At 51.1% G+C, this 18158-nt stretch overlaps 1 protein-coding gene across 6 annotated transcripts in view; it reads left to right on the top strand.

Annotated features, from left to right (window-relative positions):
- The window catches only part of PFKFB3 (6-phosphofructo-2-kinase/fructose-2,6-biphosphatase 3), an 85876-nt gene that overhangs the window by 2361 nt on the left and 65357 nt on the right, over nucleotides 1–18158 (top strand). For 4 of the 6 annotated variants that reach the window (XM_073801520.1, XM_073801518.1, XM_073801516.1 and 1 more), the window contains exon 2: nucleotides 1918–1988. The exons of the other annotated variants lie outside the window; for them this stretch is intronic. In XM_073801520.1, the coding sequence (XP_073657621.1) occupies nucleotides 1918–1988 (71 nt within the window). The remainder of the gene's footprint in view (nucleotides 1–1917; nucleotides 1989–18158) is intronic. 6 annotated transcript variants of the gene reach the window in all.

Genomic DNA, 18158 nt, shown 5'->3' on the forward strand with positions numbered 1-18158 from the left:
AGGTTTGTTCAGTCTGGTGATGAGACGTCATCTGGACCTGCCTGGAGGTGGAAAGCTGGGCCCGTGACCGGGGATATGGCATCCCATCCCTGGAACTGTCCCGGTGCTGGAGACTTCAGTGTGTGTATATATATGGAATATATATACAGTATATATTCAGACTTCAGTATATATATACTCTTTTATACTTTTTTTTTTTTTTTTTTTTTTCTCCGTACACGGGCCTTTCACTGTTGTGGCCTCTCCCGTTGCGGAGCACGGGCTCCGGACGCGCAGGCCCAGCGGCCATGGCTCACGGGCCCAGCCGCTCCGTGGCATGTGGGATCTTCCCGGACCGGGGCATGAGCCCGTGTCCCCTGCATCGGCAGGCGGACTCTCAACCACTGCGCCACCAGGGAAGCCCCTCTTTTATACTTTAAAAAAATTTTGAACCATCTGAATCTATTAACTATTCAAAAAAAGTAATTTAAAAAATGGGAAATGAAAAGACTTTGCTTCTCTCCGCACAAAACGAAGAGAAGCCAGATGGAGAAGGACTTCCTTGTAGCTAACGTCTAGAAGGTTAATTGACCGCTGATTCCCTTCCCAGGCTGTGTTTCTGTGTCTTGACAAGTAAGACTCGGGGACCAGCTGGGTCAGGGCCTGGCAGGAAGCACACGCCCGCTCATATAGGGCAAGTTGAAAAGAATTTAATGAAGGCTGTTACAAAGGTTTGGGTTGGGGTAGAGGAAAACCACAGGGGATATTGCAGAAGCCCAGGCAGTCCCACCCCAGGTCTGAGGGGTGAGGGTGGAGCAGTCACTGGAGCCAGTGGCCCAAGGCGGGCTGCCCCTCCCTGGAGGATGCAGGCGGCTTGTGGCCCCCGCAGAGGCCCCACGCTGCTCCCTCCCTCTGACCCCAGGACATGGGCAGTCGAGGGCCAGGGAGCCTGTCGTGTGTGTGCAGGTCAGCCTGCGGGGACCGGAGACGGGTGGATTTGCCCTTCGTGACAGCGGATCTGGGGGAACAAAGAGATGACCAGTCGATCTTTGGTACTCGTCCTGGGCCTTGCCTTGATCGATGGCACTGAATGTAATTAGGGCAGAGTTCAGTGACTGCACGCCACTCACTCGCTCGCTCATTCATTCATTCGCTCGTTCATTCATTCATTCATTCTCTAGACAGAGCACCTGCTCTGCGCCGGGCACGCTGGAGGTTCTCGGTGAATGACAGACTTGACAGTTCCCTCACCGCAGTCACACCTCCCTGGCGTGGTCCACCTGCTGTGATAATGGCCAGCAGGGACTGTGTAGCCCTGAGATGGGTGAATGGTGGGGCGGGGTGGCGGGCAGTAGCCGATGGTGCCCTTTCCCGCCGGCTAAGGGGATGGCATGCGGGCACCGCGTTCACACTCACATCCGCCCTGGCCTCTCTGCTTGGTGGCTCCAGGGTGCTGGGGGCTAGTGGGGCGAACAGAGTCCGACCCTCAGCTGAGCTGCTGGAATTTTGAGATGGACTCGAGTAAGAAGGAAATGCCCTGACGTGGACCATTAGGGAAACTCATGAGAACAAAGGGGTGGGAAGAACTTAGGTGGGCCCCAGGAGGAAGGTGGTGAATGGGGTGATTAAAGCTGGAAACTTCTCTCTCTGGAGGATGTTAAAGGCAGGCTAGATGGTGATTTTCTAGAGGGTTGAGGAGTGCTCTGTTCAGAGACTGTGGTCTTGGCTAAATTCTCGAGGTCCCTTTCAGGTGGAGATGCTGAAAAAAATGTCTTCAGATGGTGGAGTCCTAAGTATTCCTGCACATCCTACCTTCAGTAGGGATGGGGATGGGCTGAAGGTTCTAATAATAAATAACAGTAAGAAACCAAACACACTTAGGGACCACCTTCCAGGTCCTGTGCTGAGTGCTTTGCACATGTGCATTTGTCCTCACAGCTACCCCAGGGGCTATAATTTCCACTGTGAAGGTGAAGGACGTGAGGCTCAGAGAGGCTCCATACACAACGGTCAGCTCGTGTGCTGAGCAGCGCTGGGCTGAGGCTCTGCCTTTCCGGCTTGGACCCCAGTGATGGGCTAGCTTGGGATGTGGTATGATGTGTGTCAGGCTGAGACCGTACAGTATGATAAGTCTGCCGTTATGAACATCAGACGTCTTCCACGTTAGAAATGAGCCGAGAGACAGACTTAGATGCCTGACTCTTCTGAATCCTTGAGAGAGGCAGGTGGAAGGGATGGGACTGCACGTGGGGACAGTCGGGGTTCCCCTGTCTCCCGTGGCCCCAAGGGCACAGCTGTCAGGGGCTGGACTCATAACATGGGTCTGGTGTCGTGGAGATGATACTCCAGCCAGGTGACAGGTCACAGCTGCCCAGGAACTGCCCCGTCCGCTGCTGGGCACGGAGGCAAAGACAAGTCCCACTGTTGCAGGAGATGCAGCACCTTAGGGGTTCCTGCAGGTGAGCTGCTTGCAGCGGGAACTCCATCGCAGTTAGGTCAGCATTTTTGGACCCAAACCCGGGACCTCTCCTTCCTTTCACTCCCAGTAGGAGTGCAAAGAGCAGATCCCGACTAGACTCGGCAGGGCTGGGCTGGCCCCTGGTCCTTTGATCCCACCCCTGAGCTCCGGTGCTGGGCCGGCACCGCCCTCCACTCTGGGGCCCTGCTGGCGGGCTCTGTCCTCAGGCAAACTTTCCTCCCTTGGGGTCTGGCAGCTTGCTGGGCAGGACGGGCTCCATTTCGGAGACTACGGCCCCAGGGAAGCAGCCGCCAACCAGGCTGGGCCTGCCTGTTTCCCGCAGGGCCTCTGTCTCCAGGTTTCCCTTCTGAATCCTCTGCTTTGTCTTCTCAGGCCTTTGATCCCTGGGCTGCGCCCTTCTAATGCCTTCCCGCCCTTCTAATGCCTTCCCGTTATCTTTTTTGGTTTGTTTTTGTTTTGTTTTTGTTTTTTTTTGCGGTACTCGGGCCTCTCACTGTCGTGGCCTCTCCCGTTGCGGAGCACAGGCTCCGGACCGCAGGCTCAGCGGCCATGGCTCACGGGCCCAGCCGCTCCGCAGCATGTGGGATCTTCCCGGACCGGGGCACAAACCCGTGTCCCCTGCATCGGCAGGTGGACTCTCAACCACTGCGCCACCAGGGAAGCCCCTTCCCGTTATCTTAAAGCGTGTCCTCTGCTGTGGCCCGTGTCCTCAGTGTCCAGTAGTGGCCACCAGCGTCCCTGTGCTCCCACATCTGTGCTTCCCTCCTGCATCCTCTCCCCTCCGAGGACCCAGCCGCACCCTCCCAGGTGCCACCATCCTTCACGGTACATTTGCACACGTGTGGATATACACGTGGGCACGTGTAGGCTTCTGGTGGTTCCTTAAGGCCCTGCTCAAGTTCAAGTCTTCTCTGCCCCGTTTTCCATCTATTCTATGCAGATGGGGCTCTCGCAGGCAGTTACTTGTCCTCCGCACTTAATTGTCCTCCATTTGGGGGAGGGTCTAGATCTCATACTTCTCTCTGGCCAGGTGGTAGCAAGTGCTTCATAAATCCTTTGCCTGGTTAATTTGTCCAAAACTCCATTTTCTTCTGCAGTGGGTAGTTGCAGAGTTGAAGTAAGACCGTCAGATCCCTAATCACCGAAAGATTAGGGTCAGCGTCCCACGTGTAATTTAAAATAAAGACAATACCAAGTCATAAATGTAAGCAAGGCGGACACTCTTCTGATTTCTACTGTGGTCACGATTTTGGTGCTTTTGGGTGAAGTTGCAGGGTCCAAACGACAATAACAACAGCACCTGATGCTGTGTGCCTGAGTGTGGTCTGCACCTTGGTTAGTTCAGACCTGGGGGCCCGGTGCAAGCAGGCACTCTTCTCCTTGTGGAGCTAAAAGTACCACATGCTCAGGAACTGTACCTCCAGGAAGCATCCAAGCATGCATCATCCCTTTACCTCCCCTGCAAGGAATGCGAATCTTTAACTTCACAGGACTTTCCCAGGGCAGGGCCTGGGTGGTCACCTCCGTCCCAGCTCCTGGCACCTACGTGGGTGGCCTCCTGTTTCCTCCTTATCTGCATCAGATTCCTGGGAGGTGCCGGAATCAGCACCTGGGGGCCCTACAAGAGGCAGGCAGACTGTGTCTTCCCGTCCTTCCCAAATGCTGCATTTAGATGAAAGCTGGATAAAACGAACACAGGAAGTCACAAAGTCACAGGAGAAGCCCGGGAAGAGCAGGGGGAGGGGCACAGGCAGTGAGGGGAGGGGACAAAGGAGGGGAGGGGAGGGGAGGGAGGTCAGGAGTGTTCCCACCCCTGGCCCCTGGCCCGCCTGCTGTTCTGCAGGAGTTGAGGTCTGAGATCTGTAACCTAAGAGCCCGGGTCTTTTATAACCTCTGCCGCCGCCCCCAGTGTGATGGCCCCAGGTGATGATCCGCAGAGCCCAGGAGGTGGAGGAGCCAGTCCTGTTTACAGACAGGCTCTTCTCTCAGCGTTTATTCATCATTGTTGGGACAGTCCTGAGAGCGGCTGGGGCAGGGCAGGTACCCACAGGTGGCAGAAGTGACGCGGAAGCTGCAGGAAGCATCTAAGGATGTGGGGCCGTGCCCTCAGCAGGAGTCAGATGTGTGCCGTCGGGGAGACACCCCGGCCGGGTGCTGGGAGACCCAGTGGTGGCAGGTCCACCGTGTGTTGGTGACGGGCTGGGTCTCAGGGCCACCCCTGGATGGCTTTCGGCCTCGGGTGACCCATCTGGAAACAAAGGGGGTGAAGTGAGATTCCCTGCAGCTCCGGCCCAGAGACTGATGCTTCCCAGTTGCTGGGACGCTTGTCACACATGCGCCCCGTCTCCCCCTCCGAGCTCCTTGGCTAAGCCGGGCCACGGGAGGCTGGGGGTCCCCGCTGGGCCGGGTCCTCCAGGGACTCTGTCCCGGGCACCCTGGCCTGTCTCTCCAGCAGCTCCAGGCGGGAGGCGAGTGGCAAATGATGGCGTCTTGGGCCTGCGGTCTCTGGTCTCTGCACTCCTCCGGCTACGACTTCAGGACGGAAATTGGACCAAAAGGAAGTCGGTGTTGGAGCCCGCCTTTTGTGGAAGCACACGGAACCCTTCTGGAACCTGCCCGTGATGTCGGGCCGACGTCATCCTGGGTCTGCATCCTGCAGGGAGCTCGTAGCCACCGTCTCTTGGCAGGTCTCCCCAGAGTCTAAAGGAATCACCAGTAGCAGGGCCTTCCGTGCGGAACTTCAGCAAAGAGTGACAGAGCCTCACGTGTTCACAGGGGGCCTGGGGAAGAGCTGTAAATCATGTATATCAAAAATCGAAGCCCCGGGGACTTTCCTGGCTATCCAGTGGTTAAGACTTCGCCTTCCAATGCAGTGGGTGCGGGTTCAATCCTGGTTGGGGAGCTAAGATCCCACATTCCTCGGGGCCAAAAAACCAAAATATAAAACAGAAGCAATATTGTAACAAACTCAATAAAGACTTTGAAAAATGGTCCACATGGACTTCCCTGGTGGCGCAGTGGTTAAGAATCCGCCTGCCAATGCAGGGCACACGGGTTCGAGCCCTGGTCTGGGAAGATCCCACATGCCATGGAGCAACTAAGCCCGTGCGCCACAAGTACTGAGCCTGCGCTCTAGAGCATGCGAGCCACAACGACTGAGCCCACGTGCTACAACTACTGAGACTGTGCACCTAGAGCCCGTGCTCCGCAACAAGAGAAGCCACTGCAATGAGAATCAAGTGCACCACAGCGAGGAGTAGCCCCTGCTCGCCGCAGAGAAAGCCTGCGCGCAGCAACGAAGACCCAACACAGCCATAAATAAATAAATGAATAAATAAATAAAGTGGTTCATCTTATTTAAAAAATGGTCCACATCAACAAACCTTTAAAAAAAAACTGAAGCTGTAGTGTTTCCCACGTAAGTTCAATTGTGAGCAACTTGGAAAATGCAGAGAACCGAAAAGAAGAACATGAAAGCTGCTTGTCCTTTCCCGACCTGCAGAGAACAGTTCCCGGATTCCTCCTGGTGACAAGGCCGGAGGAGGGACGACAGTAAGAGGAGCAAGCCCCCATCCCACTGGCCTGAAAGAGCACGTCCGGCTCCTGCCTGCATCGGTGTCCAGACTGAGCGAGGGGGCCCAGCCTGGAGGTGTCACGGCCCTGATCAGGGGCCGGGCAGGTGACATCTGCGGAACAGGAGGGTTTGGGGTTGTGCTGCCCTGGCCCTCCTGCCTGGAAGTGCAGGGATGCTGATGCTTTTGAGAAAACAACCGAGGGCCGATTGCTTTGCTATTTTGACTGTCGGCCTCATCTGCTGCACCCCAGCGATGGGATTCAGGAAGGCCTCCTGCTGAGGCCTCATCCAGAGGCCTGGGGACAAGGGCCAGTCTTCACAGGAAGGGCAAGATTCCGTCAGCCGGTGGGGGTCGGACAGGAGCTTAGCAAGGTGCCCCCATGTGGGCTTTGAAGCAGGAAGAGAGAAGGAGAGAGGTCCTGAGCACAGAAAGATGCACTTTGATGCAGACTCTCGGGAAAGCCTGGCCCTGGGCAGCACGCACCCTGACTGCTGGGGTAGCTCATGCTGCCCGGGAACAACGGTACAGGGGACCGTTTATCTCATTCCTGGCCACACATTTGGGTTAACTGGGGAGTTTTTTTAAAAAGTCGGATGGTCCGGAAATTCTGATTTAACGGTTCTGGGTTGATGCCTGGGCAGAAAGATTCATGAATCGATCTTATCTGTAGGACACAAGGTACACGGTGACATTTCCAGTCTATTCCATTTCATTAACAAAGATTCTGGTCGGGCTCCAAAGACCCATTTCAAGGCCATGAATGGGGAGGGACCCACACTCTTGAAAATGCTAGGAAGCCCTCACCGGCACCTCCCAGACTCCCTTGCACCTCGGGTTCTGGGTGTGACTGAGGGTCTCCGTCAGGTCTGGGGGGTGCAAGTGACCTGCCTGACCTTTGGGGGACAGGTTTCTGAGCCAGGGGCCCGTGGGGGGAAGCAGCAGATCCATCTAGAGGGAGGGAGGCCCCCGTCAAGCAGCCATCTGCATGGGCCATGTTTTGCTGGAAAACATCGTAAAGTAAACATTTTGGGAATATAGGAAAGGGAGAGTTACAGCTGAGGAACTTGAGAAGAAAAGGCAAGAAACACACTAGGAGGCTGGCTGCGCTGCCCCTGCCTGTGCCGACCGCCCCCAGCCCCGTGATGTTATCAATACTTTAGTCGCCCCCATTAGCCCCTCCATCGTGCGGCAAATGTCTGTTCAGCGCCTCGTGGAGCAGGGCTGGGTCAAGTGCTGAGGGTGCAGCAGGGAACTGGACAGAGACACCTGCCCTCGTGGCCTTACGTCCTGACGGGGAGACAGACGGTAACAGACGAGTGAGTACGGTATGTGTCCAGTGGGTACCAGTGCTGGGGAGAAAAATAACATGGGAAAGAAGAGGGAGGGGGCGGGGGCTGCTGTTTTAAGTAGGATGATAGGATGGTCACTGAGAGGACATCTGGGCAGAAACCGAAGGGACTGGGGGAGTGGACCACACGGTATCTTAGGAGAGTGTCTGGCAGGGGGACGTGTAGGTGCAAAGGCCCTGTGGCCACAGTGGGCTGAGTGTGGAGGCCAGTGGGGCTGGTGTGTAGTGGGTGTGGGACATGGCTCAGAAAGCGTGGGTCATTTGGGTCCTCGAGGCTGTGGTAAGGCTTTGACCTCCTCCTTGGAGTGGGTGGGAGGCCCTGGGAGGGTTTTAGTGAGGGCGAGGCTCGAGTGAACTTTAGGTTAGCAAACCCTCTGGATGGTCCGTGGCTGCCCTCCCGAGAGCAGGTTGCAGGTGGCACGGGAGTCGGCTAAGGTGGCCCGCGAGCGGTGCCGTGCGCTGGGGTCCGGGTGGTGCAGTGGGAGGTTGCGTTCTGAGTGTGTTCAGGAGGTAGAGACCGCGGGGCCTGTGGATGGACTGGACGTGGGGGGAGAGAGCGTGAGTCAGGGTAGCTCCCACGACTGCCCCCTGGCTGATCTGTGGGGATGCTGAGGACGTTAACAGCCTCAGGACCAGCCAAGGGGACAGGTCACAGCAGGGTGGGGTTAGGGGGCCCAGTGCCTGTTGAGTAACTACGAGAGGATTCAAGAGGTTTGGGACTCGGCACGCGGCCCTCTGCGAAGATCCGTTATGCTCCAGGCTCGTCTCCAGATAGATGCTTCTTATAAGAAGCAACCGGCTTCCAAGTCAAATCAGGGTTGACCATTCTTGCCTCACATAAGGGATCTGTCAAGTTTCCGTGTGGCACTGGGCACAGATAGTTTCCAAGCTGGGAGGGAAGCGACTGGTAGGTTTCCCACGGGGCCAGTGTTTCCGTGTCAGTAGTACCAAAGTAGCAATTAAATTCCTCTCCCTTCCTCAGTTTCCTTAAAGTGTGAAGGCCCCCATTGTGGGGAGAAAAGGAAAACCCCACTCCAGGAAGGCTTCCTGAACAAACTCAGGCTGGCCACCAGCTGACCAAGTTAGCCTCCTAGCGGGGTGACCAGCTCACCGGGGATCACCCGCGATTTCCCTGTTTCAGCCTCGACAGTCCCAAGACCCAGCCACTTCCTCATCCCAGGCAAACTGGGACAGTGGGTCAGCCTCCCCACCTCCAGCCAACCCTCATGCCTTGGGCTTGGTGACCCCTAGACGGCCTCATGTTAGAGAGAGAGGTTTGAAAACCTCAACCACGTTTGGACAACAAATAGAATCCAAGCTAATTCTGTGGCCCTGGGTTACGGCTTGAAGGTATGGAAAATACGTTTCAAAGCAATTCTGCCAACAGCCGCATCAGGAAATCAGAGCGAGAATTTTATCATCAACTTGCTGTAATAACAGCACAGGAGTCTGAACCTGCAAATTGCCTGGTTTCAGTGTGAAAAGCCTAAAACTCAAATGTCATCCCCTTTTCATGAAAATGAGTCAGTCCGCATCCACTTTACCACGAATCGTGTTTGCTGTTGTTGCATCGTTTCCCAGATGTAAGTGGGGAAAAGAAAACAGAAAGCAATTCCAGCTGAAATCATGTTTGGTGCAAATCCCGGATGATATAAAAGCTTTCTGGATAAAGTTATTTGAATGCAGTGAAAGGTCATACGGTCACTACTGCTTTAGAGGAAATTGGTTTCTTAACCATATAAAACTCTTACAAATTCATTGTGGATGCCTCCCAATAAGTAATACATGGCATGACACTAAACTGGTCATCTGCTCTCCAGGAGAACCAGCTGTGCCCAGCAAGGGGACGGGCCTGTGTGTCTCCGCGGCCATGTTCCTTTCTCTGGCTTCTGTTAGAAATAACCAGATGACTGGTAAAAACCTTTTATAAATCAGGGAGTGTGTAACGGGCTGAAGAAAAAACAAGAGAAATTTAGCCTCTTCACTTCTCAGGAAAACACAGATGGAGATCACCGTGGAAGGCTCCCTTTTTTTTTTTTTTTTTTTTTTTTGCGGTACGCGGGCCTCTCACTGCTGTGGCCTCTCCCATTGCGGAGCACAGGCTCCGGACGCGCAGGCTCAGCAGCCATGGCTCACGGCCCAGCCGCTCCGCAGCATGTGGGATCTTCCCAGACCGGGGCACGAACCCGTGTCTCCTGCATCGGCAGGCGGACTCTCAACCACTGCGCCACCAGGGAAGCCCGGAAGGCTCCCTTTTACCCTTCTTTGCTGGCAGAAACGAAGTCTGACGTTACCAAGTGTCGGGGAGAATGCTGGTCAGAAGGGTCTCTGATATATTGCTGGTGGGCGAGGGAAACAGTTTGGAATTGTAAAGTTGAAATCCGCACACCCTGTAACCAGGTGTCATTCCTGGGTGTGTCACAGAGAGACTTCTGGGCCGCTGGCGTTCACTCTAAGATTCTATTAGGAATGCCTTTAAATAACCCAAAAGCATATGGACAAGAGAAGAATGAATTCACTCTTGGTATAGTCCCATAACAGAATATTCTGTGGCCGTCTGAATGAGCTACGCTCTGAAGACAGCTACACTCTGTATTATCCATGACAATTTAAAAAATCTCAAAACATTAGATACAGTCAGATACTTTTTAAAAAATAAAATTAAAACAACAAAAACTAAACAATATGCTTTTGAGGAATACCTATATAATAAAATGATATTTCTTTTATGAGATTCAGGAGAATGGTTACTTCTCTCTCGTACAGACAGATGTCATCAGAGCCGGTAATTCAGATGTCGATTGGCTGATAGATTCCTGGTTGTCTATTATATCATTAAAACGAACCAACATACAGAAGAGGGCCATTCAGGGGTCAAGGATGGGAGCATGAGATGAACCAAGGGTTAAGATTAACCCAGTTCTCTATACCCAAATCACCAAAGCATGGAGAGGAACTTTGCTTCCTACTTGTTAAAAGATCAGCAGCTCCCAAAGCTGTAAGTTTTCATTGTTTATAAAATAGCTGTAAGGCAGTTAGATTGCCCTTTGTGCCCACAGAAGGGATCGTTTGCTAAGTGAGTGGACGTGTAGCAAGAAGAAGACGGTCAATCCAGGACTGAATGTCACATGGCATCTAAATAGAACATAAAGTCGTATTTTAAAATTTTAAATTCTTGTTTCTACTATTACCAATTATATTTAAGTTTTAACAGAGAAATGAAATGATTTGGAGAGTCCATTTCAAATAGTAGGTACTTTAAAGTATTAGGTCCTTAGAGGGAGGGACCCAAATTAGAGACAGGACAGTAAATGCGGTGGGTGGTCCTGCCCGGGGTGCTGGGCGTGATGGTGCCGATTGGCAGAATTCATTTGGAGCCTGTATCGTATTTGAGTTAATTTCCTGCTTTTGATGGTTGTCCTGTGGTTATGCGTGTAGGCGAGCATCTTTGCTTTTAGGTAAGTATTAAGGAGGAATGGGGCACATTTTATCCTTGTGGTTCCAAAAAAAATTATATGTATGAATATTTAATAATTAAAAATACTATGTGTGGTATTTTGTATATGTAAGATATGTATATATTTATTTAAATAGTGATAACACAGACTGATAAAGTAAATAAGGCAACATGTTAACAACTGGTGAATCTGGGTGGAGGATACATGAAAGTTCTTTGTGCTACTTGAAATTCTTCTGTAAGTTTAAAATTATGTCAAAATGAGAAGATAAAACAGAGGTGAGAGATGTGTGGTCACCCCTCCAGCCTCATCGCCTTCCCCTGCCCCTGGTTCCTCTTGGCACTTCCCATCACTCTCCTTGGCTGTCTTCACCCCACTGTGTCTAAGGGTACAGACAAGGGCACTTTAAAAAAATTTTTAAAAATTTTTGGGGGGGCTTCCCTGGTGGCGCAGGGGTTGAGGGTCCACCTGCCGATGAAGGGGACACAGGTTTGTGCCCCGGTCCGGGAAGATCCCACATGCCGCGGAGCGGCTGGGCCTGTGAGCCATGGCCGCTGGGCCTGCGCATCCGGAGCCTGTGCTCCGCAACGGGAGAGGCCACAACAGTGAGAGGCCCGCATACTGCCAAAAAAAAAAAAAAAAAAAAATTTTTTTGGCTGTGCCGCGCAGCCCCCCCAGGGATTGAACCCGCGCCCCCGGCAGTGGATGCGTGGAGTCTTAACCACTGGACTGCCAGGAAAGTCCCAGCAAGGGCACTGCTTATACAAAGGATTCATCGACTGTATAACCCAGCAGTTCCACTCCTAGGAATATGCCCCGGAGAAATGAAAAAACACATCTATGCAAAAAGATATGCGTGCATTTTCATAGCAGCATTACTCATAATCCCCCAAAAGGAGAAGCCACCCAATCTCAGTGGACTGATAAATATTTTAAAATGTGGTATATCCATACAATGAAATACTGTTCAGCAACAAAAAGGAATGAAATATGCCACAACCTAGACAACCTTGAAACACACTCTAAGTGAAAAAGCTATTTCCAAAAGATTGTATGATTTCATGGATACTTACTGTCCAGAAAAGGCAAACCTATAGAGACAGTAAGTAGATTTGAGGTTGCCTAGAAGTTAGAGGGGGAGGAAGATGGGGACTGAGACAGCTGAAGAGTTCTTCCAGGGTGGGGGGGGGGGCGGAAAGGTTCTAGATTTGTGATGTTTGCACAAGTCTGTGAATATACTAAGGAACAGTGAATTTGCATGGTTTTAAATGGGTGAATTAGATCTCAAGAAAGCTGTTCCAAGAAACAAACAAAAAGAATTCACTGTCTTCACAGCGGCTGGTTTCTCAGCCTTTGAGAAGCAAGGTTAGGCTCCACTTCCTGAATAAGCAGAAAGAGAAAGATTTCATAGACCTTGTCAAGGTGATGGGTGACCAGGAGGAATGGCTGAGGCTGCTCCTGGGTTCCAGGCTCCGTCTGGACTTCTGCTTGCGCATCACTTCCTTGTCCTTCTTCCGTGAGGGCCGGCTTTGGGGCAGGGGGGCTTCAGGGCAGGGGTGACATGGACCTTGACCTGGGAGCTGCCTCAGGAGACCTCCGGGAGTATGGGAGTGTGCTGGGCAGGCGGGAGGGACCTGGGTTCCAGTCCTGTGATGTCTCTACCTGTCGAGGGACCTCTGATGGTCGCTTCATCTCTCTGGACCTTCATTCTCTCCTCTATAAAATGGAGGAGTTAACTGGGTCATCTCTTCCAGCAAGTTCCTTCTGCAGTTCTAGTGGTCTTCTTTCATCTCTCATGCTGTTAGGATTAACAGCATTAAACATGCATTTGATTTTTAGCCCCCAAAGGGCTATAGTAATGATTCTTTTTTTTTTTTTTTTGCGGCACGTGGGCCTCTCACTGTTGTGGCCTCTCCCGTTGCGGAGCACAGGCTCCGGACGCGCAGGCTCAGCGGCCATGGCTCACGGGCCCAGCTGCTCCGTAGCATGTGGGATCTTCCTGGACCGGGGCACGAACCCGTGTCCCCTGCATCGGCAGGCGGACTCTCAACCACTGCGCCACCAGGGAAGCCCCTGTAGGTTTGTGTCTCTCAAACCCCTACCCCTATATCTTGCTCCTCCCCCTTCCGCCTCCCCACGGGAACCACTAGTTTGCTCTCTATATCTGTGAGTTTGTTTCTGTTTTGTTATATTCACTAATTTTATTTATTTATTTAATTTATTTTTGGCTACGTTGGGTCTTTGTTGCTGCGCTCGGGCTTTCTCTAGTTGCGGCGAGCGGGGGCCACCCCTCATGTCGGTGCACGGGCTTCTCATTGCGGTGGCCTCTCCCGTTGCGGAGCACAGGCTCCAGGCGCGCCGGCTCTAGAGCGCAGGCTCAGCAGTTGTGGCGCACGGGCTTAGCCGCTCCACGGCATGTGGGATCCTCCCGGACCAGGGCTCGAACCCATGTCCCCTGCATTGGCAGGCGGATTCTTAACCACTGCACCACCAGGGAAGCCCACTAGTTTATTGTTTAGATGCCACATATAAGTGATATCATACAGTATTTGTCTTTCTCCATCTTATTTATTTCACTGGGCATAATGCCCTCCAAGTCCATCCATGTTGCTGCAAATGGCAAAATTTCATTCTTTTTTTTAACATTACGTATCTTTTGAAGGTGGCTTCTTTCCATCAACATTCTGACCATGAGATTTTCTCATGTGGTTGTTTGTAGAAGGCTTAGTTCATCCTTGTTGCTGTGGAGTGTTTCGTTGTGTCCTTTCTGTTGTTCGTGGACCTTTGGGTTGTTTTGGGTTTGGGGTTATTACACCCTGAGCTCCGATGAACATTTTATTTGTACCTGCCTTTTGGTGGTGAAAACACTCATATCTGTGGACTTGCCAGCTGATGGTGGAGGTGGAGGTTTAGTTCCTCTAGCACCTGGCTGTAGATGAAGTTCTCTCTCCTTTGTGGATTGGAGATTGTGTTTTCTACTTGATGTTGGGGAAGGATGCTGTCTTCCTTGGGAAAAGTTTACCTTCCGGAGATTTTTTCCCCTCATATCTTCCTTACTCTGCCTTCGCTCTCGGAAACACAAAGTTTTGCAATTCTTTACATTTCTTGCAGTTTCATTGCATGCTTTTCCTTATGCACACCCGTCACTTTCCCAGCTCTGCTTTTTCTCATCAGCTCCCTCCTTGGATGCATCTGTACCCTACCCTTCAAGGCCCAACTCAAAACACAGGCTGCCTTAAAGTCTTTTTAAAATTTGTCTAGTGTTTTATTTTATTTTACTTTTTTGCAGTACATGGGCCTCTCACTGTTGTGGCCTCTCCCGTTGCGGAGCACAGCTCCGGATGCGCAGGCTCAGCGGCCATGGCTCACGGGCCCAGCCGCTCTGCGGCTTGTGGGATCTTCCCGGACCGGGGCACGAACCTGCATCCCCTGCATCGGCAGGCAGACTCTCAACCACTGCGCCATCAGGGAAGCCCTAGTGTTTTATTTTTAAAATGTTTATAGGTGTTGAATTCGCTATTACAGTAGGAGCAATTCTTTGCAAAAAAGATCCAGCATTTTCTTCTTTTATTTTTAAATTTAATTAATTTTTTAAAAATTTAGCCTTACAGTCTTCAAGCTGGAGGTAGTCGTGGTTCCTGTGCTGTAATGTGTGTTCATTCCATTTCCCCAGCCAGACTGTAAGCTCCCAGGTAGTGTCCTGTTGTCCAGCCTCGAGCCTGGTAGATGACTGATAACCATATATTGAATTAACTAATCAATTAATAGGAACATTAATACTTCAATGCACAGAAGAGGCCTCAAAGAATGTCATCTCTGACTTGAGGGTCTTTCTTGCTTCTCGATTAAATCAGAATCTTATCCCAGTCCTTGACAACGATCACACAGAAGGTGCGCTTCCCGCGAAGGAACAGAAGCCCGAAAACCGACACCTTTTCCAGAGTCTCTGGGGTTTGCAGCTGCCTGTCTTGGGAGCACCCAGCCACTAGGCCTTCATGTGTTGTTGACCCTGCAGAATAGCTCCGATGACTTCTTCTGGGGCATTTCCTCGAGTTTTATTCTGCATTGCACCTCTCCTTCATTGCTCCCCCTTCTAACCAAACACCTCTTTTGCAGAGAGAGACGAGTTAGACGCTGTTCCCTCCAAGATGCTTAGGTAGGATCCTGAGTTATTCCAGCCGGGATACCCGCCATCACAACCGTGCAGGGTGTCTGGGGGGACGTTAAGAACGAATCAGAACCCCTGAGAGGACCCCCCTGGAACACGAGGTAATAGAGTTCAGGTGGTCCTGGGTCTTCTCCTGAAGGTTTGAGAACCACTGCAGTGTGTGTGAGATGAATGGACGGGACAGGCCTGGCTGGCCTCCCGTAACAAAGGAGACACAAAATGCTTAAGTGACAGCAGAAATGTGTCCCAGCACAAGTGGCCAAAGGGAGGCCCAGGTTTCAAGAGACCTTTTCTGTGACCCCCTGTGCCTCCTAATTACCAATGTCCACGTTGTTCTTTGATCTGCAGCAGAAATGGCAGCATCTGCCCTCCTCAAAGTCTGTTATAAAGTGGCCGCCCACTGAGCGTGTGAGCCTCCCTAAAGGGGACAACTGCCCTGCTCGGGAGGCGGGGGGCCTGGGAGCAGATGGGAAATCTTTTCCTGCACTGAATGTTGGATAAAACACTTGGGACTCATTTGCCCCAGACGTGTTGCTTTAATTGCATATGTATTTTATTTGTGTGTCTACACAAACATAACACTTTTAACTTACACTTGATGACTCAGGAATAGTTTTCGGCTGCATGAGCATTAATTGCGTGTGTCAGGAAAGTAATAAAAGTGTGTGACGGCAACGAGGGACACTCCTTGCCTGGAGGGTTTTCCATTTCTGTCTCTCTTTTTACTTTAAAAAATGTTAAGCATTTAGCAAAGTTGCACGCATGGCACAGGGCACAACCTGTGCCACCTGGATTCCCCGGCTGTTGCATTTTTCTGTGTTATTGTCTCAACCTGTTTTGCTATTGTTGAACCATTTGAGACTTTGTTGCAGACATAATGACACATCATCCCTAAATAATTCAGCGTGTTCCTCCCCAGATCAAGAATGTTCTCTCTCCCTTTTTTTTTTTCTATAAATTTCTTTTTCTTTCTTTATTTTTGGCTGCGTTGGGTCTTAGTTGCGACGCTCGGGCTTCTCACTGCGGTGGCTTCTCTTGTTGCGGAGCTCGGTCTCTAGGCGCGCGGGCTTCAGTAGTTGTGGCTCACGGGCTCTAGAGCACAGTCTCAGTAGTTGTGGTGCACGGGCTTAGTTGCTCCGCGGCACGTGGGATCTTCCCGGGCCAGAGATCAAACCTGTGTCCCCTGCATTGGCAGGTGGATCCTGTTTTTTTCTTTTTAACATCTTTATTGGAGTATAATTGCTTTACAGGGGTGTGTTAGTTTCTGCTGTATAACAGAGTGAATCAGCTATATGCACACACATATCCCCATATCCCCTCCCTCTTGCGTCTCCCTCCCACCCTCCCTATCCCACCCCTCTAGGTGGTCACAAAGCACTGAGCTGATCTCCCTGTGCTATGCAGCTGCTTCCCACTAGCTATCTATTTTACATTTGGTAGTAAATATATGTCAATGCTACTCTCTCACTTCATCCCAGTTTACCCTTCCCCCTCCCGGTGTCCTCAAGTCCATTTTATATGTCTGCATCTTTATTCCTGTCCTGCCCCTACGTTCATTAGAACCTTTTTTTTTTTTTTTAGATTCCATATATATGTGTTAGCATACGGTATTTGTTTTTCTCTTTCTGACTTACTTCACTCTGTATGACAGACTCTGGGTCCATCCACCTCACCACAAATAAGTCAATTTCATTTCCTTTTTATGGCTGAGTAATATTCCATTGTATATATGTGCCACATCTTTATCCATTCATCTGTCGATGGACACTTAGGTTGCTTCCATGTTCTGGCTATGGCAGGTGGATTCTTAACCACTGCACCACCAGGGAAGTGCAAGAATGTTCTCTTAATTTGTCCATATGGATTCGGGGATTTTTAAAATTATGATCGCATGTGTTAGAATCCATTCCCGAGGTGATGCATTTTGATGCTCAAATCGTCCCAGATTTGGCTGAGACCCTTTCAACATGGCTGCCATGTCTCTTTGACACATTCCCTTTGCTTTCTGAGCTCTTCCTTACTTTCTGGCACAATCAGGTGCTGCAGGCTCGCCTCTACAGCCTGTCTCAGCCTTGGGATCAGCCATTTCTCCAAGGAGCCCTGGTTACTTTCACAGGAGGGTGGGAGTTAGAAGCCAGATCTGGGCTCTGGTTTGCTTCCTGCACCTGGGCTACCACTGTTCCTAGGGCCTTTTCAGTGGGCAGAGCTAGGAAACAGATGCTTTCAAATATCATAAATTCATACTGCTCTCCCGCATTCCGGTCGAATACCAGACAGTTCTTCCTCTCCTTCCCCTCCAATTCCATATTTACTTTTTATATTTTCCCCAGGAATCTTTTTTGTTTTTTTTTTAAATCTTGAATCTCCTTTACTCCGGGTGTTATTAATTTGGTAAACAAAATTCCTCATGATGAATGCCTGATTCCCCACGAGCAATGGCAGTGAATGGATCATAAATTCAGTGCACAGGTGGGGGCTGACACCGAGTCTTCTGGGGCCTTAAAAAATATCTGCACAGGCAGGGGCTTCTGGAGGAAACACAACCAGGAATTCTTCATGTTATTTCTGTACCTGCCAGTCATTTCACAATGCATGTATGTTACTTTAAAAATAAGACACAGGAATTTCTAAGGGAAAAGTTCGGGGGATGGGGTGTAGAACCCCCTCGCCTGCTATCCGCCCCCCCCCCCCCGGCCTCCTGGGCAGCAGGGCTGCTCCTCACCCACACTGATGGGAGCAGATAAGCAACAGGCAGCTCAGACCATCAGGCATTTAAAAAGGAGAAAGGAAAAGAAAAATACTGAGGAAAACCAACGCTAGAAGAGAGAAGCCACAAGCTTAACAGATACAAATATTAACAGACAAGATACAGAGTTCTTAGAGAACACAGAGGCAGACTGTGGGATTGATGATTAACATCTTCAGAATGATTAAAGCGGAGTCACATTGTGAAGAGGCAGCAGCTAGAGCCTTGCTTCTCGAGATGTGGTCCCCCTCGCTGTGACCTGGGAGCTTGTTAGAAATCCAGAATCTCAGGCCTCACCCCAGAATGACAACAGGACCTGTAGTTTCCCAAGACCCACAGGCGATCTATATGCCTATTGATGTCTGCAGCGCTGAGCTGGAGGGCCTGGCATTTGAGATTTTGATG

Source organism: Tursiops truncatus, chromosome 2 (genome assembly GCF_011762595.2).
Source record: "Tursiops truncatus isolate mTurTru1 chromosome 2, mTurTru1.mat.Y, whole genome shotgun sequence".
Classification (NCBI taxonomy): Eukaryota; Metazoa; Chordata; class Mammalia; order Artiodactyla; family Delphinidae; genus Tursiops; species Tursiops truncatus.